Here is a 25,663-nt window from a genome sequence, read left to right as displayed (position 1 = left end):
ATATATTACAGTCAGGTCCAAAAATCTTTTACACCTGTGCAGTCAGCGATGGCCTGCAGAGCCCGCAGACATCACTGCATGCTGCGTGAGATGCTCCGCAGGCCTTCGGCTGCTGCCTGTTTGTGGCTCTTCAGTTTTGTCTTCTCGTGTCTTTGTGCAGACGTGGACGAGTGTGTTAAGGCGGGGGTGTGTTCGGACGGTCGCTGTGTGAACACCGAAGGCTCGTTCCAGTGCGACTGTCAAATTGGCTTCACCACCAACCCCGAGGGGACTGCCTGCCTTGGTATGCACACACACACACAAGTGTGACACCTTCAGCCCAGTTTAAGTAGGCCTGACCTGTTAATTAGGTCATGACCCTGCAGCCTGTGTCCATCTCCTCGTGGCTGCCAGTACCATCCAAAAAATAGACGAACAGATAAACTGATAAATGAATCGTGACAAATAGAAGAAGAATATTAAAATAAGTATTTTGACTTCCTGTCAGCCAAAGAAAGAAATTAAAATAGGACCGATGTATTCAAAGCCTTCATGAGGTGCATCATGTAGTGGTTCAAAGCTCTTCTCCATACAGTCTCTGTAATCTGACCAGCAAAATAAAATATCTTATAAACGTACAACGTGCTGCACATACTTGCTCATATATATTAACTGGACCCAGTACTGAACCCTGAGGTGCTCCATAGGAAGTGTTGGCCTCATGTGAATCAAAGTTTATATTACTGATGTTTAAGGCCAATCCAAAGCTGTGAACCTTGACGTCTAACGACCTCTGTCTGTCTGTCTCTTTCAGATGTTGATGAATGCGTCTTGTCCGGTGGTTCTATTTGCGGGTCACAGCGATGTGAGAACACCATTGGTTCCTACAGCTGCCTCACTAACTGTGAGCCAGGCTACCAGGTGAACCACGCTGGGATCTGTGAAGGTGAGTCTGAGCACATGTTACCGACGCTTCAGCATCCACTTAGAACAAACGAGGGAGGCCTCATCTCTGCTTAGGCCAGACGAGCCGTAGAAAATGGATGAACGGATGGACTTGACTTCCTTCTCGTTTCTTCTTTCAATCAGATATTAATGAATGTGGCAACACGACAGTGTGCGGCGCAAACGCCTACTGTCAGAATCTGTTTGGAACTTACCGCTGCATTTGTGACCAAGGCTTCACCTCCTCCGCCGATGGAAAGACCTGTGTGGGTACGTGTTAGAGCACAAGTGTGAGGATTCAAGGCTTTTGGGTTCTTGGGTCTAAAAAAAACCAAAAAGACATTTTAAGACTTTGGATCCTACAAATGTTTTTTTCAGCATCACATGTTTGACCCTCTAAAGCCTAACCTGTCGCTAGATTCAGATGGGTGTTTTCAACATCTGTAACTCCTGAACCATTTGCTCAATTGAAAGAATTCCAACGGTTCCTGAAAGCAGCGACGCTGCGCTTTTCAATGATATTAGGGTCATTACGGTGATCCCAGGCACGGAGTCACAGCAGCCCCGCAAAGACAAGCGTTTTATCGGGCATTTGGCTTCTTTTAACTGAGTTTCATTATTGTTTGTTTTTGCTGTTAACTTTCTTGTTTTGTGTTATTTCCCAAAATTTGGACGTGTGCCTGAGATTATTGTTTTTTTAATGGGTTAATCTAGAAAACAATCTAAACAAGGTTTATGTGAATGAAATGAAATGCGTTTGTGTATGTGTCTTTCAGATGTGAATGAGTGTGTGTCTCTGCCGGGTGTGTGTGGCTCAGCTCGTTGTGAGAACGTGGAGGGGTCCTTCATGTGTGAATGTGACCAGGCAGGTCACAGCTACGACACGGCGGCCAGACGGTGCGTCCACGCTGCAGCTCTAGGTAAACACATATGAGACTACATGGCTGCTGTGTAGCTGCTGCTGCTCACACGAGCCACAACCCAACTCCATCCCAGCCCCATGCCGTTAATAAGATTTTCATCTCTGTTGTTGCTGATGTTGCTGGTGTGGGGGCCTCTTCCATTGCTGAAGATGGAATAATGATCCTTGGACTTTCTTTTCCCCAACTGCCAACAAAAGCTGCAATTCCTCTAATAGCCACTTGAGGTTGTAGTGAGTCAGTCTCCTTGTTAAAGCATCCAGCTTTAAAACAGAAATTAACAAAAGTTACCCCTTCTTAACAACAGTATGAGAGGGGAATGATTTTTAGAACTGAGCTGACTAATTTTATTAAGGCTTAAAGTTGGCCTTGTTTGACTGACAGGTGGATGGTCACACAGGCAGCTGTAGCTGCTAGCTGTCTGCTAGGCTTCACCTCAGCTAGCTAGCATGCCTGAACTGAACCTCTCCTCTGTGTTTGCGCTGTTTGAGCTTTTTTAATGCAATTATTGGATCAATAAAAAGGCTACTGTGAGGTTATTGTACTAAAGAGGTCTGAGCTCTAGTTCTGCTCAGTGAAATTCTTGGGTCTGTGTCCTGGAGCATGCTAACCAAGCTTGATAGCATTAGCTGATATCTTGGGTCACTTCTGGCTACACGAAAAACTGTATTTTGAAATAACCGGTGATGGTCGCCAAAGATGACCTCGCAGAACAAAAGCTAAAACATGCCAAACACCCAAACCTGTTTGGTAGATGCTAATTTAACTTTCATATTCTCATTTTTCTTCAGAAACAGACATAGTCCGTGCCCGCCAATCCTCTACCACCACCTCCTCCTCCGCTTTCCACGCCAGTGTGGTGGAGCTGTCTCCGATGCTGCCGCCCCTTCCTCAGGCTCGTCCTGGCGAGCTGAGGGAGTGTTATTACAACCTGGCAGAGCGGGGAACCTGCAGCCTGCTGGCCACCAACACCACCCAGCAGGAGTGCTGCTGCACACTGGGGCAGGGCTGGGGGCTGGGCTGCCAGTACCACCCCTGCCCTACAGCATACACAGGTGGGAAAGCTTGTGTGTATAGTGAATGCAGGCCACCTATCAACCTATCAGGACTTCAGAGCTGCGCTTTGGTTCATTTTCTGATAAAGTCTTTCTGTGTTGCAGCTGAGTTTCTAACTCTGTGTCCCAGTGGGAATGGATATGTTACAGAAGGACCAGGAGCCTTCAGCTACAGAGGTACAAACACAGACAGACCTCTTTAACCCTGACCCCACTGCATTTCACTTCCTGACTGATGATGTTACTGGGTCGCAGAATGTCCGGTCGGCACAGATACCGTTTCCAGATGTTTTCAGATATTTGCTGTGTTTTCAGAAAGTTGGGAATTAGTAACCCAGAAGGTATAAGAGTGTTTTTAAAACCCTCAGACTCAGAAAGTCTGGACTGTAAAAAACAGGATCAGTAACAATCCGTACGTCACAACGCTGCAGGGAGGTACAGCGGACATGAATGAGAACATCTTTGAGACACGTGTCCTTTTTCGTGCCTTTGTTGCCAGATGTGGATGAGTGTAAGCGTTTCCATCCAGAGGTGTGTAAGAACGGCGTGTGTGTCAACAACATCCCGGGATACAGCTGCTACTGCTCCAGCGGATACGTTTACAACAGCACGCTGCTGGAGTGTGTTGGTACGCCGAACCGAAGCTCAGCAGCTTAATTTGCTCAAACCGATTTGAATTTCTGTGTCAATAAAGTTTTTTCCCTCCTTGTTTGTGTCAGATCATGATGAGTGTGAAGAGGAGAGCTGTGTGGGAGGGATTTGTGTGAACACAGTTGGTTCGTATTACTGCAGCTGTCAGCCTCCTCTGGTCCTCGACGACACCCAACGAAACTGTGTCAACTCCTCCGACCTCAATCAGGGTAAACCTGAGCTTCCTGCTTCTACTTCTCCTCCCTAGAAATAATAGAAATATCCTTTATTGTCCATCATCACGGAAACTCTGGTGTTCCAGCAGCACAGTGACAGGCAGACGCAGCATGCAGACTCACACAAAAGTCGAGAAACTATATGAATAGCTTCCTGCCATCAGTTTTGCTTTGCTTTCTCTGCTCTGGTGTTGACTTCTTCATGCTCTCCAGATGAGAACCTGTCCATATGCTGGCAGCACGTGACGACAGGCCTGGTGTGTCAGAGCGTTCTGATGGGAGCTCATATCACCTTCACAGACTGCTGCTGTCTGTATGGGCAGGGCTGGGGGTTCAGCTGCGCCCTCTGTCCTGCCCCCGACACAGGTAAACAAAAGAACCACTGGAAACTATAAAAACATCTGGTGTCTCCTCAGGAAGGCTGTTAGGAAGACGTCGAGAGGTTTTATTGTTTTTATACCTCCAGAAATCATCAAAAGCTCCAAAGCCGTGTGTATTCAGTGTTGTAGATTTTGAAGCCATTACCCCGACGTGGTGACATTTACAGGAGAAGAATTTTAAGTTGTTAAACTGGAATTTGAATTGGGAAGCCTTCCTGCTGTCACCCTCTGTGGAAGCCCAAAGATGTATTTTAGTATTTAGTATTTATTTATTTATTGTCATTGTCAAGAACAATGAAATTGCGTTTGGGGCTTCCATACAACCCCAAAAAAAGAAGAAAATAATAAATACCCCTTAAAACCCAAGTGTACATATTTAACCCAGTGTGACTCCAATGCAATAAGACAATCCTTAGCAATAATGTTCGTAGAAATTCAGACAAAGACCTGAGAAACATGACAAAATACAACAATGCAACCCATTCAATATTATTGTACTGTGAGATATGATATCAGATATGATAGTTATCTATTTAAGAAAGAGGGGAGGGCAGGAGGGGGAAGAGAATAAAGATATGATGCACCAATGCAGACCAGTTCATTGCTATTAAGAAGTTGGATATGGTTATTGTCCGTGAGAGGGGGGCAGAGAGTTCAGGAGCCTCACAGCCTGTGGATACAGGCTGTTGGCCAGTCTGGATGTTCTGGCCTGTATAGACCTGTACCTTCTCCCTGAGGGCAGCAGATGGAAAAGGTGGCGCGCAGGGTGATGTTGGTCCCGCAGGATACTGTGCACTGTGCACCCTCCTCAAACAGCGAGTGGGGAAGATATTACTGATCTCTGGCAGACTTGTTCCAATAATTCTGCCAGCTTCTTTCACCACCCGCTGGAGTGCTTGCTGATCGGCCTTGGTGCAGCTGGGGAACCACACTAGAAATCCATACGTCAGAACGCTGCTGATGGCACAGTTGTAGAAGTTCAACATCAGAGATCTGGGAATGTGTGCGCTCCGCAGTCTCCTCAGGTAGTAGAGGCGCTGTTGGGCCTTCCGTACAACTGAGGTGATATGGTTGCCCCAGGACAGGTCCTCGGTCACAGTTACCCCCAAGAATTTAAAACTGCTCACCCTCTCCACCGCCTCACTGCCAATGAAGAGAGGCAGATGGTTGTTATGACCCCTCTTCCGGAAATCTACAATGATCTCCTTGGTCTTTTTGGTGCGAGTCCAGGGATGGTGGAAAAGCAGCTCTGATGTGTTTAATGACCAGTCTCTCCAGGCATTTGGCGGGAATGGGGGTGAGTGCCACAGGTCTGAAATCGTTCAGACATGTGACATTTGACTGTTTTGGGATGGGAACGATGGTTGCTGCTTTGAAACAGGATGGTACCAGTGAACAGGACAACGAGGTGTTATATATAGAGGTGAAGACGTCCGCCAGGTCCGCAGCACAGTCTTTTAGCACCCGGCCCAGCACTCCATCCGGCCCGGCCGCCTTCCTGGTGTTAATGCTCCGGAACACACGCCTCAGCTCATGAGTGCTCAGGACCGGAGCAGGGTCGGTTGAGGGGAGAGGGGACAGGACAGGGTCGGTGTTCTCCCTGTCAAAACGGGCATAAAAGAGATTTAGATCCTCAGCCAGAGTAGAACTGTCGGCTGAGGGTGATGGTGTTCTTCTTTTGTAGTCCGTGATAGCCCTGATGCCCTCCCAGACCTGCCTTGGGTTTGTGTTGTTCTCAAACCTGGCCTCGATACGCCTCCTGTGCTGCTGCTTGGCAGTCTTGATGCCTCTTCTCAGGTTGGCCCTGGCAGCACTGTATGCCTCCTGGTCCCCGGATTTGAAAGCGTTGTTCCTTCAATGTAGAGGTCACAGCTGTAGTTTAAACATCCTAAATATCATCAGTTGGTATGATGACCTTGTAGCATATTTAACAGATTAACTGGCATTCGTCTCTCCACAGAGGGGTATGCCAGTATGTGCAGTTCGTTCCCTCCTCCGCCTCTTTTCCCGGCGACTTATCCGGACTCTGAAACGGAAGCAGGTCGAAGACGAGGGAGTGGTACAGAAAACTGTTCACATTTCTCAGTTTTATTTTGAGTTTTAATCTAAAGTCGAGTTTAATTTGACTTTCTCGTTCCTCCTCATGAACTCAGCTTCTCCAAACCTGCCTCCTTATGGACTCGACTACTTCCCTGTGATTCCCGGCAGAGACTACGGTCACTCCGACTATGATGATTACTCTCCAGCAGAGGGCAGCAGGTCAGGCTTCAGAGGGAGCCTGCCAGATGAAACGTATCGTAGGCCTGAGTACAGGTGAGACCAAACTCATGGCTGTCGCTGTTCTAATAATCATCAGGTTACGTTAACAGATGTTTGTGTGTCACAGCACTGGTTACTACTCCGAGGGAGACTACGGGCCTCCTGACAGCTCCCAGTCCAGACCGCCTCCCTTCCGCATTCCTCCGGACCCACGAGCTGACATTGGGCTTGGAGTCGTGCCTCATCCACCATCCAGGCCCGACAGTCCTCCTCTCAGCCTGGCCCCGCTGCCTGGAGGGCGCTACGAGGAGACAGAGGAGGAAGGGGAGGACAGGGCGTGGAGGCCGGGGCCACCCTTCCCTTCTTTCACCGACAGGAGCGGAGGAGGAGGGGTACCGAGGAGGCTGTATGAGAGTGAGTCCAGAAACAAAACTTTTATTTAAAATGCAAAGAAAAATATAAAAACGTGTGAACATAAAGCGCTGCTTCAGTGCTGAGGCCAAAGGTCGAGGTGGACCGGGTCAGGCCAGGTGAGCAGCAGGTGAACTAGCTGAAACTACCAACACAGTGAACCCTGCTTTCTCCTTCTCTCATCTCTCAGGGCGTTACGAGTCATACGCCAGCCTGAGCACAGCTGAGGATTGTGGGATCCTGCACGGCTGTGAGAACGGCAGGTGCATTCGTGTTGCAGAGGGTTACACCTGCGACTGTTACCAAGGATACGAGCTGGACATGACCACTATGACCTGCATAGGTAAGGCTGCAGAGGAGAGCACAGATCGCTATGAGACAGCAAAGAAGAAGATAAACTGTTAAAGCCTCAATCACAGACGCCCAGAGACCCGATTCACATTTCCCCCTAGCAACCAGCAGTTGCCAGGCAGTCGTCCTTTGCTGTGTGACCAGGGCTTGATGAATCACATTTATATGTTAGATTTCCAGTACTGAATTACTGATTGTGTGTGTGTGTGTTTGCAGATGTAAATGAGTGTGAGGACAGCGTCAGGATTGAGTACCCGTGCGTGAACGCTCGCTGCGTGAACACCGACGGCTCGTACCGCTGCGTCTGCAGGAGAGGATACGTCATGTCTCGCAGACCGAACCACTGCGTGGCTGCTTAGAACAGAGTGCGCTGGACTGGGATCTGTAGGCCAGCGCAGACTGGCTCAGGCTTTTTTATTCTCCAGATTAGATAAACTAGACTTGACCAGGCGAGAATAGACTGGACACTAAAAGACTCTAGATTGCACTAAACTGGGCAAAGCTAGACTGGGTTAGCCTGAACAACACAGGGCGACGTCTGATTAGAGAGCAACTCATCATCCTGGTTTAGCCTGAACACACTTCACTAATGCCTCCACAATCCAGACCTGAATACACCCTCCATTTGTTCACCTCACCTGTGTTGCAGGTGGATTGTGTTTGTTTTTCTTTAACTGGGCAGGTAGTTATCAGACACGTGGTAGTTTGGTTGGACCTGAGTGGTGATAAAAGCAACGATAAATCAGTGTGTCTGTTAGAGCCCAGTGTGGTTGCTGTAAAACACCTGGTTGCCTCAAATTGTGTGTAATTCAGTCAGAGTTCATACATAAACATAAACCTGAGCAGATCAACGTGTCATTGTCTCAAACCCCCGTAGGAAGCCAGGACTATCCTTGGATGGCCCCATGGATGAGTATTCTTATTATACTGCAGTATTTACTCCATTTGGACACGCATCTGTTTCATCACCTTGTGTGTGTGGAGTGCACAGGACACGGAAAATTCAGTGACACATAGCAAGCAAATATCACCTAATATTATAATAACTTTATAAAGCCTAAAAACACGAGGGCGAAAAATGTTTCAGGTTTAGAAACTCTGTTTTAGGGAACAAAAGGTTTGGCCTAAAAGGGACCCATCATCATCATCATCATCATCATTATTGTTATTATCACTTTCATCTACATTTTTATTCCTGGACTCCACTAGAGTAGCTTTACATGACACACAGTGGCACATTAATCTTCCTCTAATCGGCACGAGCCGATTTTGTTTCTGTCTCTTTAAGGCCCCCCTCCCTATGAGCCCACATTCTTCTGATTGGCCAGCTTCTGGAAGCCTGTTGGGAAGCAGCTCCCAGTGATTCTGGCTTGTACTTCCTTTATTCTGTTAGCTGACTCACTGTTGAAGCTTTTGTTTCCCTCTAACTCGTCACAGGAAACACAATTCGTCTTCTTTAATATTCAGATGTTTGTAGCTGATGTATGACTCGGTGGTGCAGTCCACTCCACAGTCCTCTAAAGAGTGTGGGAGTTGAATGTTCCAATCAGACTAAAGAGTTTATTAAAGTTTGTAAAGTTAACGACTCGTACCTCCTTGAAGCGTTGTGCCCAGTCTGACCCAGTCTAGCCCTGTTTGACCCCGTTTCATTTAAAGCACTACACAAGGAACCAAGCTGCACCCAAAGCCCACCAATACACTCACTGGTCACTTTATTAGGTACACCTCTGCGGTAACAGGTTGGACGCCCTTTTTCCTGTTTTAATTCTTCATGTCTCAACATTCCTGTAAGATTTTGGTTCATATTAACCTGACATCATCATGACATCATCCCAAAGCTGCTGCAGATTTGTCATCTGCATCCATGATGAGAATCTCCCGTTCCACCACATCACAAAGGTGATCCACTGGAATGAGATTTTGGGCTGAAACATTGGTTTCCCTCAATATTTGAGTACAGTGAACTCATCATCATGTTCAAGAAACCAGGCTGAGATAATCTGAGCTTTGTGACACGGTGTGTTATCCTGCTAAAAGCAGCCATCAGAAGATGGGTTGGACATGGTCAGCAACAACACTTAGGTAGGCTGTGGGGTTTAAACGATGCCACCACACCAGCAGCTTCAGAGGTGCTCTTCTTTATGCACGGCACTGTAACAAGCAGCTGTTTGAGTTATCGTTGCCTTCATGTCATCCTCCTCTGACCTCAACAAGTCATTTTCTCCCAGAGAACCGCTGCTCACTGGGTATTTCCTCTTTTTCCGACTGTTCCCTTTAAACACAGAGATGGTTGGTGGGGAAATCTCAGTTACAGCAGTTTCTGAAACACTCAGACCAACAACAACACATCACCTGTCTTACCCATTCTGATGCACAGTTTGAAACTCAGCAGGTCTCCTCGACCACATCTTTGCACACTGGGTTAAGCCGTGTGATTGGCTGATAAGACATTTGAGCTAACAAGCAGTTAAACAGGTGTACCTAATAAAGTGAGAGATGAATGTAGGTTTTCCATGACACACTGTCAGGATGTGGTCATGTACAGCAAAACAAAAGGACTGAAGTTGTCCTGCAGGTGAAGAAATGCTTTATGTATGTTTGCTTTGTTTAACCAGCAGATTTGTGAAGTTCAGATAAGTCTTTACAGACGTAATCGTCAGCTTTATTTATACAGCTAGCTCTGGTGTGCTACAGTAAAAGAAATTAAAGTAGAACGATGTGTTCAATTAAACTGAGATTAAAAAGGAGTCAATGTATTTTACATATGCATTCATAAAATGACCAGCCTCAGTTCTTACTTACAGTTCTTACTCTTATTAGCATGAGCCTAAATGCGTGTTAGTGCGCAAAGTTAAAGCTAGTACACTCACTATGTGCTACAGTCAAAGCTAGCGTAACCTAAAGTTATGCTAATTAAAGACTTTAAATGTTAGCTATCAAGCACTAGCTAATATTTTGTTCTAAAAGTTACTGCAATATTTAAATTAATATTCAACACACCTAGTAAGCTTACTAATGAGCTATTAGCTTGAAAAATATTAATACATGTGTGCTCATTAGCTATTAGCACACTACTGAATGAAGAAGCAGGGAGTTTTAGTTTGACGCACTGTTCTACTTCAAAATAATTTTCTGTGTAGTCGCAAAAATACTGACGCAACAGTTTTAGAAGACTGCATTTAATTCTTTTAACTGAATATTTGTTTATTTTCTGGCCATGTTTGCTAGCTAGTGATCTGTTAGCTGCAGGATAATAGGCTAGTTTTTTTTTCTCTACTAGATATCCGGTTGTTCAGTGATGACGCGACGAATCCTACTTCCGGGCCTAAAGTAGCCTGCGTTTAATATGGCTTTTGTGTTGTTAACATGTTTAATGTTATGTATTTTCTTCTATTTGATCTCAAAAAGCTCCTAAAACAGTCAGTGATCACTGTTGACCTCCCTCGGCTTTTATTACCGCTAATCATTTATTTAAGCTCAGTTTTTAAAACCTTAGGATGTAACTACAGCCCAGCCCATGCAGCAGTATATGAATGACTAATATGTGGATGGATTATCTCAGTTGTTCTCCTGGCTGAAGTTTGGTCCTTTTACAGCATCCTGCCATGCGATTACATTTGTTCCTGACCACCGACAACACTCACGTTAACTTTTATCGAGTGGAAAAAAAAGTTAGCTTGTTTATATTAAGCTAACATAGCTGTGTCGCTAGCGGTCATGTAGCACATCATTATATACCAGGTAGCTCAACTTCAGTAACCCTACAAACGTCACTGCTGTTTAGTTTTCTGTCTTCATTTATGCTGGAAGTGATAAGAAAGCTGTACGTTTTAATTTGTTTCCAAAACCCCGCAGTCAGGACATGCTATATTGTATTTAGATAGAAGCTAGCGAGCTAACTCCCTGCTAACTTCTAACTCCGTTAAATGTCATAAATTCCGTTTTCATGGATGCCTGGATGTTAAACTCAATTGTTACACCTGGTAGAGCAGAACGCTGATCATTTTATTAAAGATGAAAGACTTTAGACAGTTTTTAACTCTCAGTAATGCCATAGTGATGTTTGATATATGGACCTGCAGCGGAGTTTAGACCCAGACACGGCTAGTGACGTCAGACTGAACAATCGGATTGATTATTGAAATACCATGACAACGGGTTCACAGTCCCCTAGTTTGTGCCTTTTAATTGTTGATTTATAGTTTATAGCAACATTTATTAACTTTTGATATGTTAGATGAGATTGAAAAAAACTAACTTGGAACAGAATTTTTTTTTTATTTACCAAAGTACTAACATACTGAGTCAGAATTCCCAGAGTTCATTTACTATATTAACCAAAGTAAATATTCTGTCAGCCTTTTAGCAGTGAGTGGACTGTTAACTGTTAGCTCAAGAGCTAATTTATAAGCTAAGCTTCCCAACAGTTTCACAAATGATATTGTTTTGAAATTCAGATATGTACAAAATGTCACAGAAAATCTCCTTTGTGAACAGACATTCCTAACTTTATATATTAGGACAGTTATATGTTCTTTAGTACGGAAGAGGAACAGGGCCACTGTTTAAAAAAAAAAAAAAATGGGCATGTCTTTTTTTTTTTCTTTTCTAGAATTCTGAGAAAAAAACTTTTTCATCCGAATAATCTTTAAACTTTAATCTCTTTAAACTTTAATCTCTTTAATCACTTTAATTCTGAGATTAAGTCAGAATTCTGACAAAAAAGAAGTTTTTTCTCGGTTTTTTTCCTCAGATTTCTAGAAAAGAAAAAAACAGGACGTGCTCGTTTTTTTTCCCAGTGTCCCTAATCCTCTTCCGCACATTTCAGACTGTGCATTAAAATATTGGCTTTAATCTGAGCAGGTTTATATCACTGTAAAATTATCTGCTACCTTTTTCTAACTTTTAGATTTCAGTGATCATCTGATTCACAGTCTGATTCTATTTATTTGTCTTCATGTCATCAAATCTCAGGTGCGGCTCCGAACACGTCACATCTGATCGATGCAAATTTGGGTTTTTTTTGTGACAGCGTGATTTTCAAATTGATTTGAATTGGAATTATGTTTTGATAACCTAGAAAGTGACGTTTACAGGCATGTGAAACATTATAGTTAAACCAAACTGTGTCTTTTTAAAAAATGTATTTGTGTGTAAAAATAATACAAAAATCTAGAAACGGTGGTTTCGTGTGATGTTCTGCCTCTAGCCTCGAGTAAACACCTGCCTGCTAATACAGAGTCTCACTAAACTTAACGCACATTAATATCAGCAGATACATTTCAATTTGCCGAGAACTGCTGAGAACGTGGCCAGACTTTAGCTTGAACCTGTTTGTGGGAATACTAGCTGTTTTGCTGACATGTCTGTACTTTTGTGTTTTCCAGAACATGAATAGAAACTTTATGCAGTTTCCACTCCTGAATATACTGGAAGCTGTGCTCACTCATATTGTGTATATAATAATTCACCTGCTCACTGAATATTTCTGGCCTGTAAGAGAACGTGTTGATTGTGTTTTATTAACCTCTCGATGCAGTTAACGTGTTGAAGCGTAGCATGATGAACTTCCTGTTTCCTGTCTCCAAGTATACCATGCACTGTTCCACGTTTATGCTCACGTGGCACGTTTTGTACATTTTGGTCTCTGATGTTTGTTCACTTGTTAACTTTGCTAATGATTCACACTTTTATCACTGTTTGTATGACATGAAACGAAAATATATTTGCACATGTTTATTGAAACCTGCATCCGTGGTTTTGTTTCCCTTCTTTATAATCTGTAGGACAGGAAGAGCAGCTGGGAGCAAAGGTCGTGTAGCCCCTGACCGGTCACTACGGAGATATAAGCATTTTACACTGGCTGGTTTTTTGCACTTATAAACACTGCAGTATGTTAGCGGGTCACAAATACGCAACAGTGGTGAATCCTTCCAACAGAGAAAAGGAAACGCGTACCGTGAGCTGTATGTGAGGCTGGACATGAAGAAACCTCTATCAGCTGACTAATCAGAGATGGAGCTGGACAGGATGTGCAGCAGGTTAGCGTGATTAGTGTCAGGCAGAGAGGATGTTGGAGCGTGAGGAGATACTGATTTAGAGGGCTTCTCTGTACTTTAGACAGAGAACTCCAGCTTAACTCAGGGATTCCAGCTCAAATTTCCGACCCAGGATTTCCAACTTCATGGAGCGCATGTAACTTCCTGCTTCTGTCCTTGCTGCACTCTGCAGGCTGTTTGAACATCTTCAGTTGTCAGCCTCGCATTGCACACAAACACATGTCAAACAGTGTGTGTGTATTTGATGTCCTCTCGGTGACAGTGGTCATCTGTAAGGAGGATTACGTCTTAAATGTAATGGCATTCTTGTAGACTGAACTCTGATAGGTTGTTAATAAGAGGAGCGGAACCAGCAGCAGTCACTGCTCTGACTGGTCTGCTGCTGGTATCAGTGTCCTCCTCTGCGTTACGTCCTGAGCTCTTTGTTTACACTGTCCACTGTTGGGAAGCTGCATTAGCGTGTTGCTAACAGTTAACCATTGTTGTGGAGTCACCTCAGGTGATGCTCGTGTGCTGGCCGGCTTTAATCCTCCACCTGGCTCCATAACCTTAATGCCTGCACTGTGTGTGTAGATCCAGGCCTGTAAGCCACTTTGTATTATAGGCCAATCTGTCCACACACACTCTCACCTGCAGGCAGTATTAATGGAATTACAGAGGTCCACCCAATACGAGGCTGAAGCCGTGAGCCAGCGGAATATCAGCTTTCAGCCGCAGATCCTCCAGCGCTGGTTACACACCACAGCAGATATCCTGGTTCAGCACACGCTCAGTTAAGCACACACAGCCTGCAGTTAAAAGAAAGTGGAGAATAAAAGCTTCAACTTCTTTAATTCAAGGTTCAACGTAAATAATTTAACACAATATCAAAGATTTTACAGAAAATCAACGCAGAAGAATCAAGACCACAAAAATCTGAGAAACACAGAAAATCTCACACACGTCCACCTGCAGCTCCAACGCCGTCCTGTAGACGGTATAAAAGATGGACGCCATCGCCATGACGTCACCTGCTCGTTTCTGAACGAGGTTCAAAAGCTTGAGGTTGAGAGGTTGAGAGTTCCTGTAGTCTGGCCAATAAAACAGTTGCTGGACAACTGACCAACAGCCCGTCCAGGAACAAATGTAAACTTTTACAAATGACTGCTCAGCCGTGTCTGTACACAGCAAAATCTCCAGTGTTATATTAACACTTTTGACAGTGTTATATGTTTAAAAGTAACCTGGTCAGTTTTGAAGATTAACAAAGACTAACACTGAGCAGTGCTGATTTTCTAACACTGGATTATTTCTAACATTTTGAGTTATTTTCCAGTGTTAGAAACTCAGCACTGCTCAGTGTTAGCCATTGTTAATCTTCAAAACTGACCAGGTTACTTTTAAACATATAACACTGTCAAAAGTGTTAATTTAACACTCAGAGGTGTGGACCCATATAGACACCCTCTAGTGTTAATTTAACACTGGAGATTTTGCTGTGTAATCAAACCTCTGTAACTTTGCTTCACTTCAGCAGCATCAGGTCATGTTCACATGCTGAAAGATTTTCTTGTAAAACAAAAGGGTGGCCTATCAAAACAAACGTTTGGGAACCATTGAACCACTTTGCCCGAAGGAGCTGCTCAGTCACGTGGAGAAGTTAAGGGCTGCAGGTTGAACGAAGCTGCTCCACGTTTCCTTGAAGACACCTTTACCTGCTCACATTAACCAAAATAGAGTGTAATAGGATCGAGGCAGAAGCACTGCTGTACGATGGGCTGTGACTGCAGGAGCATGAAGGCTCACGTTAATAAACGAGTCCTGCTGATGGATGCAGTCCTGGAGGCCTGCAGGGTCTGACACGAGGTTGACCCAGATCTGATGGAGGTGAGTGGGTCAGCTGATGCCGCAGGGTTCACTGACAGACCTTTCGGCTCAGATTAGCTCTCTGCACTCCAGGATGATTCACGGCTGTGCATAAAATGCAAACTTCCCGCCTTCGAACAGGCGCTGATGGCAGAAAGACGGCATGAAACACCGGTTTACCCCACGGAGCCCCGCTGTCAGATATAACAATGTCTGTGACGCTGGGTTTAACAAATAACTGCTCAAAGTTTTAAAAACACATTTGGCGCCATCTTCTGTCAGCACGGGACGTGACGTCATGTGATTGGTTGGCTAACATTAGTTTATGTTAGCTAACTAGTGACGGGATCGATAACTCACAGGAAAATAAGGACACTGAAACTAAACAGCAGTGTGAGGGGGCAGTTTAGTGCTGCAGCAGTGAGTTTATTTTAAACCGAGGACATACTGTCTGTAACAGGAAGTGGCTGTTCGCTGTTTGCCCTGCTGCACTCGGACAGGATGATCCAGCTGTTAGCCGCTGTTCTGGGAATCCATCCTACCCGTTGTTTATGCACACAACACGAAATTAAGTGCCAAACCATCCTACTTTTGTGAATTTGACCTACAAGCAGAGATGGGCAGTAATGCGTTACTGTAATCCGATTACTTTTTTTTAAAGTAACGAGTAAAGTAAGGAATTACTATTGCAAAAAAAGGTAATTAGATTACTGTTACTTTCCTGTAAGCACGCTGCGTTACTGCGTTACTAAAACCGTGATTTTTTTGCAAGTGTCTCATGACAGTGACGTAAGCGAAAGCTGTGTGCAGATCAACAATGGATCATATATCGAGTGCAGAGAGAGTATGAGCGTGCAGCGTTTAAAGCGTGGAAGCACTGACCTTACTTTGAGTTTGATTCCATAAAAAGGGACAAAAACATTAGTGTCCGCTGTGCGTGGGAAGAAAACTTCTTTTTACAGTGAAAAAACCCTAAACTTCAGAGCAAGCATGACGCTGTTTGCTTGCTGCATAAAGTTAAAAGATTAAAACTAATAAAACGAGTTTTAAAAAGAGGCTTTTCCATTTGATTACATTTTGTATGATGAATTATGCAGAAAAAGTAGAATTGGGCTGAAAGATCTATCGCTTTATCACCTCTTCAGGTTGTAAATCGTGTTTTTAAAAAAGTAACTAAGAACTAATTACTTTTGAAAATAAGTAATCAGTAAAGTAACGGGATTACTTTTTGGGGGAAGTAATCAGTAATTAGTTACTGATTACTTTTTTCAAGTAACTTGACCAACACTGCTTACAAGCATACTTTAACAACTAAAATTCAGCGGCGAACCATGCTACCTTTGTGAATGTTACCTACAAGCATACTTTAACGGGTAAAATGAAGTGGCAAACCGTCCTGGCTTTAAGAATATAAGCTACAAGCATACTCTGATGGGCAACGTTAAGTGGCAAACCGTCATACCTACTGAAATTTGTGCTGGAATTACTCTGTGACAGCAGAAATGTGCATAAACTACTTACGGTAGGACGTTTTGCCAAAGTAGGATGGTTTGTCAGAACACTGTAATGTTCACGTTTGTAAATGAGGACTTTGGAGGAGAGCCTGTGTGAGCCAGGAGCCTGATTTTTCCCCCCTCTGCGCTATTTTATCTAGTAAAATAATCTCTAAGCAGACAGTTTACACGGTTACAGCCACCACATGCTCAGAGACCCTAGCATGATCAGGAATCCCATCAGCACCTCTGCAGGGAGGAGAACGTTTGGAGACCTTTGTTGTTTCCTCACATCATCTCACTGACTGATTACTGAGTAAAAGTGAAGCCCCGGTGTAAGTGATACATTCGCCTCAAGGTGCTTTACATTGTAAGGTCGACCCTACAATAATACATACAGAGAAAAACCCAGCAATCATATGACCCCCTATGAGCAGCACTTTGGTGACAGTGGGAAGGAAAAACTCCCTTTTAACAGGAAGAAACCTCCAGCAGAACCAGGCTCAGGGAGGGGCGGGGCCATCTGCTGTGATTGGTTGGGGTGAGAGAAGGAAGACACAGTCCTGATTTATAAAGTGCTGTACAAACACCAACGTCACAACTAACAGCGTGATTTTCCTGTTGGAGTGCAGCAAACAATCACTTCCTGCTAAAGACAGTGAAGTGGACAGTATGTCCTCGGTTTAACACAAATGATTCTCTGTGGGAAGATTCATATCTGCATGTCAGAGTTTTCCCATAATTCATAGCTGGTGACATCTATGACATGGAGCCAACCACTTCTTCGTGGTGTCATTGGCTCCGTGTCCAACCTCCACCCTGGAGGACCAGGTGCTGATTTTTGTCTGGCCTTTACCTCCACGGGCTGCCCGACCTGGTTAGACCTACCAGAGCATCATCACCCGTCAGCCTCCCACCTCAGTAAGACCCGGGAGAAGACGGAGGTAGAGAGGCACAGACTGAGTGGACACGAAGGCTGAAGCAAACAGGACTCATCCTTTAACTTTCAGCTGTGTGTGAATCATCAGCTGAACCACATCTTCCGACAGACGGGTCTGGTTATGCAGCTCTTATGAAACAGCAGATGTAGGTGAGACTGATCTGAGCTGCCTGAACGTCTGAGTGTAAGATTAGGACACTGTGTGTGTGTGTGTTTACATCACACACCTCGCTGTCAGAAAGTTGCTGCTTCAGCAGCCTCAATCCTCGCCGCTCGGGTCAGCGCCCTGAACACAAAGTGGTTTTCAAGTGTTTCTCGTCCTTCATGTCATCAGTTATTGATGTAAACAAAAAACATGATTCACCACAGGAGAACTTCTACGGTGGATAAAACACTATTTTTTTTATATAAGTTTTGCTCAAACTTAAGAATCTGTGACATCATTATCAGCGTCTGGCCAGATGTTCAGGCAGCTCGAAACAACACGACAAAACAAAAAGTTCTAATCTGGAAATGAAATACATGAAAAGGCTTTAAGTTGCTAAAGCAGGACCGCTGCTCGTTCTCAGCTCCACCCTTCCTTCTGTCTGCCTCAGTGCAGCGCCTCACTTCATCCTCTGTCTGAAACATGCGTCTCTTTAAAGTCCCTAAAACGGCCTCTTCCTTCTGACTGGCCAGCTTCCGGAAGCCCGCAGTGGGGCAAAAACCAGGGTCATAGCTGTACTGATTGTGTTTTGTGATGGCATGAAAGTAGGAAAAGTAGGAACATTTTCAAGGCTCCTGAACGCCTCACGGACCTTCAGGCTTCACGTGCTCTCAGCGTCTCTTTTTATTTTTATTTATTTTTACCGTCATCCAGTTTCACGAATTACAGTATGCTTGTATTTGTGTGTTGCATATTTACAGATGTAGACGCTACAGGGTGACATCAGCAGACCGGAGCTTCGGCCTCCCGTGGCCTACATCTGTCTCTGTCCAAATCAATAGAGATGATTGGTGGAAGAGGAGGAGAAGCTAACTCCCACCACGCCCTCTCAGAGAAGCAATATGCTGATTGGCTGATCCTACAGGCCCCGCCCCCTCACTCCCATCCCTTGCGATGACACAACAAACAGATAAATAACAGTGCAGACTCCTGAAAGCCTCAGATGTCCCTCTGAGACAGTCTCAGCACGTTTGTCCCACTTTTTCGTTGGACATTGAAGTATCATCAGAGACTTTTATTACTCGGGTGTTGGACGCTCCACAGCAGCTTCACGATGGAGCTGAAGGACTTCTGCGTGACGGGCGACCTGCTCAGCCCGCAGCGGTGAGTTCACGGAGCCTCGGCCTGAAACCGTCCTCAGGTCCAGATTCAAACGTTTTAGTGAAGTTAACGCGCTTTTTCTGGATGTGTGACAGTTTTCTTTGCAGCACTTTTGAGTAGCACAGACAAATAAATCTAAAACGTTTGAAGGTACTTTTGGAAACTCTTTAAAATCTGATGCGAACACTGTGTGGCAGCGTTCCCCAAGTTTAACTCTGTTCTTTGTGCGTCTGAAAAAAACAAAAACAAACGATGCTGCTCTGTTTTTAAAATAACTCCAATTCTGTGCAAATGTGTATGACGTTTGTATATTATGTATGATGAACACGCTGTGCAGACTCACACGGTTTGTGAAATACAACCTCTGTGTTGATGTGAATATGAATAATAAGTTTTCCTGTCCTTGAACGCGACGTTGCAGCGCTGCACTCCCACACAGACTCGTGTCCATGTGCACAACATTAATGATGATTTCCACTTTTACTGGCGGAGCTTTCTCTGATCAGAGAAGCACACAGACCAAACCTTATCTGAAAAGACTTGTTTTCATTATCGTAAAACACGATCTGGCATTAACAACGCGACACTTTGTCCCGATGAACGCGAACAAACGTCACCTTTGCACGACTACGAGCTCAGATTTAAAGGCTCATTTTCTTGTAAAGCGCCCCCTGCTGGTCATTACACAGAATGCACGTTTAAACTCTTCGCACCAAACTTGTGAAACTTGGAATGCGTTCATGGGAAACCCAAATCTTCTGTTTTTAACCCTGCAGGTCATTAACGGCCTCACTAATGTCAGCAGTCGGCTCGAGATTTTATTTTGTGTTCTGCACATTTTGTCCTGGTTTGTATTTCATGCTCCTCTTTCTTCTTCCTCCTTAGCATCCTGGACTCCTCTTCTCCCTCCTCCTCCCCCAGAGATGAACCTCAATCTCCACCCTCCTTCCTCCACTCCTCCCCCATTGGTCCCGCCTTTCCTCTGGAAGCCACTCCCACTCTCAGCCCTTCACATGCAGAATTCTTCCTCCACAGCCCGGCTTCTTCTTCCTCCTCATCCTCCTCCTCACCGTACAGTCTCCTGTGCCGAGCAGCGGAGCCCGACTCCCCGACAGGATGTAGTTCCAGCGGTGGAAGTAGCGTCTTGGTGTCGGAAGCGTCGCTGTGTTTTTCTGTATCGGACTCGTTTTCAGCGCAGGTGAAGTTTCTGTTTAATCACATTTAAAAACACAAACACTCTTAAAGTCTGAACGTCCCCGGGGTCGAACTGCCAAACTTCAAATTCACGTCCGTATCCAACTGTTCCTGGAAGTTTTCTCTGGTGCCCCAAAAGTCTTAATCCAGACTAGAGTCAGAGCTGAAGGTTGGACTGAGGTACCTGCTGAGCTCACTGACATCCAAATAAAATCCTCGAACGTCACTAAAACTGGAGCTCCGCCTTCATGGAGGTGTGTTAGTACAGAAACCTCACAGCAGTCATGTGATTGGCCATTAAAAAGGCCCCAACACCACTCAAACGCAGCCCCGAGGTCCAGTCCAGGAACAGTTAGCTGAGGTCTGTGGGGACCGTCTTACTGCTCGCCACTGATGATGACGTCGTATATCTGCAGGTCAACTCGATCCTGAGGGGCGACTACATGACCTCGATGGGGGCCGTGGGGCCCAAAAGGCTGTGTCTGGTGTGCGGAGACTTCGCCTCCGGGTATCACTACGGCGTGGCGTCCTGCGAGGCCTGCAAGGCTTTCTTCAAGAGGACCATCCAAGGTGGGAGGAGCACGTTCATCATCTCCTGTATAAAGAAATAAAAACATGAGGATGAGGACGGCTGATGATATATTTATAAAATATAATTCTTACTGTTACTAGTGTAAACGATGCTGGTCGTTTATGACATCAGGCTGTTGAGTGTAAATGTGTCCAAACAGCAGCCAAATTACGCTTTTTGCACGTCTCCTGTGTGAAACCTCCAAATAGGTTTTTAACGGCACCCTTTAGAATAACGTGGTTACAAAGGACATCCTGTGAAGATCGACCCGCGATGTGAAACTGCCTTACAAAAAACACTAAAAAGGACAAACAGGGAATCCAAGTCATCAGTAGAGTCATAAATAAATAGACGCTCAGCTGGTTTCTATTAAATATCAAAGGTCTTACAGTCTGTGTGATTCATTAGCCGATCAATACAGCAGCGCTCGCTGTATCGATTAGTGTGAGAAGCCGTCGTCTCTCACATCAGCTGCTTGTTTCTCATTCCGGGCGATCGATTGGTCACGCCCGATCACTTCACTTATTGATCTGTGCAGAGAGGTCAAAGGGAGGCCACGAAGAAACTCACAGCAGAGGGTTTCAATATTACAGGGCAGGATGATCCACGTTATTGATCCACGATGAGAGTTTGGGTTCATTTCTGATCACAGTCTGAGAGACTCTCACAAAGATCCTGCATTACTGCAGAGCTGTGACCACAGAATATAAAGCACCCTACAAACTGACCACTGCATTTGCAAATATGTGATGTCTCGATAAACCGAGCAGATATTTGAAGTTTACACAGCTACTGAAAATATGTTAAACGTTTATTTTGAGACACAGAAAGATTAATAAGAGTAATATTAAAACTTAGTAGCGGCCGCCATTGTTGGAAACTGGAATTGGCTGGGCCGCGCTATGAATTCTGGGATATGGTGGGCCACGAAGGACACACCCGTCCCATCCTTCAAATTCGGGGAAATGAAGAACGCATTTGAAGGAGTCGATGAATTGGGACAGCCTTCGTCGCCTGGCTGTGACGTAATCGGCCTTCAAATGCGGCCTCCGAAGTATGCAGCCTACGTTTTGGGACACAGCTACTGACACTCCTGCTTTTATTTCCTGTTGTGGTTACCTAGGTAACATCGAGTACAGCTGCCCGGTGATGAACGAGTGCGAGATCACGAAGCGGAGGAGGAAAGCCTGTCAGGCCTGCCGCTTCCAGAAATGTCTGCAGGCCGGGATGATGAGGGAGGGTACGTTACACCAAACGACCGTTACGAGCTGGCAGGAAGTAGAACTACGTGTGTGTGAAACGCCTCTGCGTGTTGCAGGTGTCCGTCTGGACCGCGTCAGAGGGGGGCGCCAGAAGTACAAGAGGCGGGTGGAGACGGGACTGAGTTTATGCAGCAAAGCCCCGTACAGCCACCCGAGCAGCAGCAGTGAGTTCACCTTCGCTCCCTCTGAAGGCTTTCAGGTCAAACTACTCGTCCACGCCGTTTATCATCCACTTCCTGTCTTTTAGGGAACAAGGTCATTTCCCACCTGCTGCTCACAGAGCCCGCCCCTTTAGCTGCCAATCAGGACGATTCGACCAATGACAGCAGCTTGCGGATCCTGCTGATCCTGTGTGACCTCCTGAACCGGGAGCTGCTGCTTCTGATTGGCTGGGCAAAACAGATTCCAGGTACACGCTCGAGACCACCAAACAGGTCCCCAATCAAGACCACGCCCACCCTCAACCTCCACCTGGTCCCCAATCCAGACCACACCCACCCTTAACCTTTACTTGGTTATCCAGAGCACTGGAACATTATGTATAAACACAGGTAATATAATAATAATAATAATAATTATTTGTCATTTATTACTCTGCCCCGCCCACTCCCAGGCTTCTCCGGACTCTCATTGGTCGATCAGATGTCGCTTCTGCAGAGCGGCTGGATGGAGGCGCTGCTGGTGGGTGTGGCCTGGCGCTCCCAGGGCGCAGGGGGGGACGAGCTCGTGTTTGCCGGGAATCTGTGTCTGGACGAAGCTCAGTGTCGAGCCACGGGATTGGCTGACCTGTACGAGGCGCTGCGTCACCTGATAGCGAAATACAGAGCGATGAAGCTGAGCCCTGAGGAGGTGGTGACCCTGAAGGCCATGGCACTTGCCAACTCTGGTAAGAACAAGCCATTAGCACCACTGCCTGTAACCACAGTAGGACAGTACTGTGTGTCAGGGCAGAACAGGCCTGTAGGGGGCAATGTTTCCCTGCAGTTTTATAGGAGAAACAAATAATCTCGTTTTAATCTCGTCCTGATGGAGTAACCTGCTTATGCTCAGTGTTTAGGAGACACATTCTTCATGGTTTCTGTTTGACTCAAAGCGTTATGGCTGCACATGAACTCAGATATTAACACTTCCTGGCTGTCTGAGTTTCAAAATAAGAGCCTGAGATGAATGATGATTAAGTTAAACAACTCGTCTGCATCTCACAGGACAGTACTGTGGTATAAATGATGCAGGAATTCCAGCACTCTCATGTTTTACAGCTTTTACAGTTTTACACACACACACACACACACACACACACACACACACACACACACACACACACACACACACACACACACACACACACACACACACACACATACCTGATCAATATGGCTGCTGTGTATCTGTGAGCGGGACAGCTGAGGAGCTCCAGCATGAACTCAGATATTGATTTTACCACAATAACCACTCCACTCATTGATCTTAGAGGAGTGGTTATTGATATTGATCAGACTCTGGGAGCTGAAACAGCAGTATTGATTAATCCCAGACTTGAATTAGTTTTGTGGCTCTCACTCTGTCGCAGTTCAGTGGTCAGCAGAGCGTTTAGTGGCGGCGCTGGAGGCTGCAGGCGAGGAGCAGCCGATCAATAACACTGAAGTCTGCTCAGACTCTCACTGTCTCAGCCTCAGATCAATAAACAGACTGGCAGACAGGCCTGTGGCTGCACAGCCGTCCTAAACCTGCAGATGCTCAGGCTCAGACGTGCAGACACACTCACAGCTTCTGATCAGTCGATCAGGGGAACATATTGAGCTGATTAACAAGCAGCACCCAAACGTTCCGGTCTGTGATTTAGAGACGTGAACAGGACCCAGTCTTTAAAAACTAAAGCAGTCTGACACTGCACACGTCCTCCACCATCGGATGTCCAGTTTCATGCAAACTCATCCGTAACCAGTTCAGTTTTCCTGCTAACACAAAACCAACCAATCACATGACCTCACATGATGTAGGTGAGAGACTTTTGGAGCCAGTAGTGACCATATTTAGACCAGAGCCTCAAGTGGCCATGAGAGGAACTGCACTTTGTGTTTGTAGCAGAGTGTTTTGGTCGTTTGTCCTGATACAGCTGAGCATGCTGGGTGTAATGAGCGAGGAAGCATTCTAACCTGCGTCTGTCCATCTGTCAGACGCTGACCCGGTGGACTGCCCGGACTCGGTGCAGAGGTTTCAGGACGGGCTCCACGAGGCGCTGCAGGACTACGAGTCGTCCCGCCGGGAGCAGCACCGAGCAGGACGGCTGCTCATGACCCTCCCCCTGCTACGACAGACCGCCGACCGAGCCGTGCAGGCTTTCCTGCGGCTGCACCGCCACCGCCACGTCCCCATCCACAAACTGCTGCTGGAGATGCTCGACGCCAAGGCCTGACCGCGTCCTGTCGGCCATTTATCGGGGAGACTGTAAAATGACCCAATGCACTTGACTTTTAGCTTTCAGAGAAGTTATATTTTTGTATCATGATGTTTGTTTTTTGGCAGAAATGAGCTTCCGTATTTTTTGTTTATGGGACCGTTCCTGCTCAGTAAAGCTCATTTCTGCTCAAAGATCCAGCGTTACAGCTTTTCATCAGAAAACATTAAAGTGGAACCGTTCTACTCATTTGCAGCGTGGGTTCTGCTAGGGCAGCTTTGCATGAGTCACAGTTCAGAATAACCCTTCTTTGTCTGATACTGGGCCTCTGTCTCAAACAAGCTACTCCCTGTTTAAGGGCTACCGTCCTACTTAAATGTTTGAACGGCGAGTGGGCGGGGCCTTTATGTCTGAGATGACTACAGTAGGGATATCCTCTGTGACATCACAGACCAACATCAGAAAAAAAAAAAGTTTGAAACAGAGTGTTCGTCTCACTGAAGTCGTTATTAGAAACTTGGCTCATGTTTATTATGAACAGGAAAGCAGAACAGAGCCACTTTAACCAATCAGCAAACACTTCTTTAAGCTCCGCCTCCTGTAGGAAAAGGTGGGCATATCTAGAGTCAGATTTAAATTTATTTTTATAAACTAAAATATTTTTGTGTGATATCCATTTTTCCACGATGATGCGATCAAACTGCGATGCTGAGTCGTCGTTTAAATGGCTGTGGATGTTTACTGTGTCAGAGCTGTTTGTTATAACAATAAATTAAAGCTTTTGGAATAAAATCAGGTGCTCATCTTTTATCTTCTAAAATATCTCGTCATGTCTCTAAGACATGAGTCTTTACAACACGAGCTGAGCTGTACGCACAGAGTTGGAAACCATTAAAAACATTACAGATTCCTAATGGCTGAAGATGCTGCATTCACAGGTCGTAGGAAACTAGAAATTTGTCATCCTCTGTGGAAGTCTCTCTCTAGTTTTTCACCATTTCAAACAATATACATAATATAATGATATATTATTAATAAATAATAAAATAGACATAATAAAATAACAGTTAAGTTAAACATATTTAAAAAAAAAAAAAAAGAGTAAAACATAAGAGCGAAGACCTCGTGGAGTTTGTCAATTTGTCACTGTAAAATCTTCATCTTGTAACTCAGAGACTTTATTATTCCCACAGGGAAATTCAGTCATAGCAGTGTAAATACCACAAACGTCAAGTACTCATAAAAAAATGCAGTGTATGTAGCCTGAACCACGAAGCAGCTCAAAGCAAACAGAGACAGGCTGAAGCTAAAAGTGTGTTCAAAGCTGAGCGAACATCAGAAACTAACCCGTGTCTGAGGTCAGCTTACCCGAGGAAGACTGTGGGCAGCAGGCGGCTCTGCTTCATCACAGTAAAGGAGGAAGACGCAG

General features: G+C 45.3%; 2 protein-coding genes across 9 annotated transcripts in view; both read left to right on the top strand.

Moving 5' to 3' along the window:
• Window positions 1-12,911, top strand: part of ltbp4 (latent transforming growth factor beta binding protein 4) — a 67,605-nt gene extending 54,694 nt beyond the window's left edge. For all 8 annotated transcript variants that reach the window (XM_026192607.2, XM_026192606.2, XM_026192605.2 and 5 more), the window contains 14 exons: window positions 161-283; window positions 794-925; window positions 1,069-1,194; window positions 1,701-1,844; window positions 2,636-2,899; window positions 3,005-3,076; window positions 3,399-3,527; window positions 3,619-3,759; window positions 3,979-4,131; window positions 6,106-6,204; window positions 6,299-6,458; window positions 6,532-6,818; window positions 7,006-7,158; window positions 7,383-12,911. In XM_026192607.2, the coding sequence (XP_026048392.2) occupies window positions 161-283; window positions 794-925; window positions 1,069-1,194; window positions 1,701-1,844; window positions 2,636-2,899; window positions 3,005-3,076; window positions 3,399-3,527; window positions 3,619-3,759; window positions 3,979-4,131; window positions 6,106-6,204; window positions 6,299-6,458; window positions 6,532-6,818; window positions 7,006-7,158; window positions 7,383-7,525 (2,126 nt within the window). In that variant the 3' untranslated portion in view covers window positions 7,526-12,911. The remainder of the gene's footprint in view (window positions 1-160; window positions 284-793; window positions 926-1,068; window positions 1,195-1,700; window positions 1,845-2,635; window positions 2,900-3,004; window positions 3,077-3,398; window positions 3,528-3,618; window positions 3,760-3,978; window positions 4,132-6,105; window positions 6,205-6,298; window positions 6,459-6,531; window positions 6,819-7,005; window positions 7,159-7,382) is intronic.
• A 5,698-nt stretch (window positions 12,912-18,609) lies between these two features.
• esrrd (estrogen-related receptor delta) lies at window positions 18,610-25,026 on the top strand. Its single transcript, XM_026191786.2, has 8 exons — window positions 18,610-18,812; window positions 19,695-20,007; window positions 20,420-20,573; window positions 21,698-21,814; window positions 21,893-22,000; window positions 22,084-22,245; window positions 22,450-22,722; window positions 24,014-25,026. Exons 1-8 carry the CDS (start codon window positions 18,763-18,765, stop codon window positions 24,250-24,252), a joined length of 1,416 nt encoding a protein of 471 aa, XP_026047571.2. The 5' UTR covers window positions 18,610-18,762; the 3' UTR covers window positions 24,253-25,026.
• Window positions 25,027-25,663: the final 637 nt, after the last annotated feature.

Source organism: Astatotilapia calliptera, chromosome 14 (assembly GCF_964374335.1).
Source record: "Astatotilapia calliptera chromosome 14, fAstCal68.1, whole genome shotgun sequence".
NCBI lineage: Eukaryota > Metazoa > Chordata > Actinopteri > Cichliformes > Cichlidae > Astatotilapia > Astatotilapia calliptera.
Note: the sequence above shows the minus strand (reverse complement) of the source record. Positions and strands in the feature narration are given on the sequence as shown.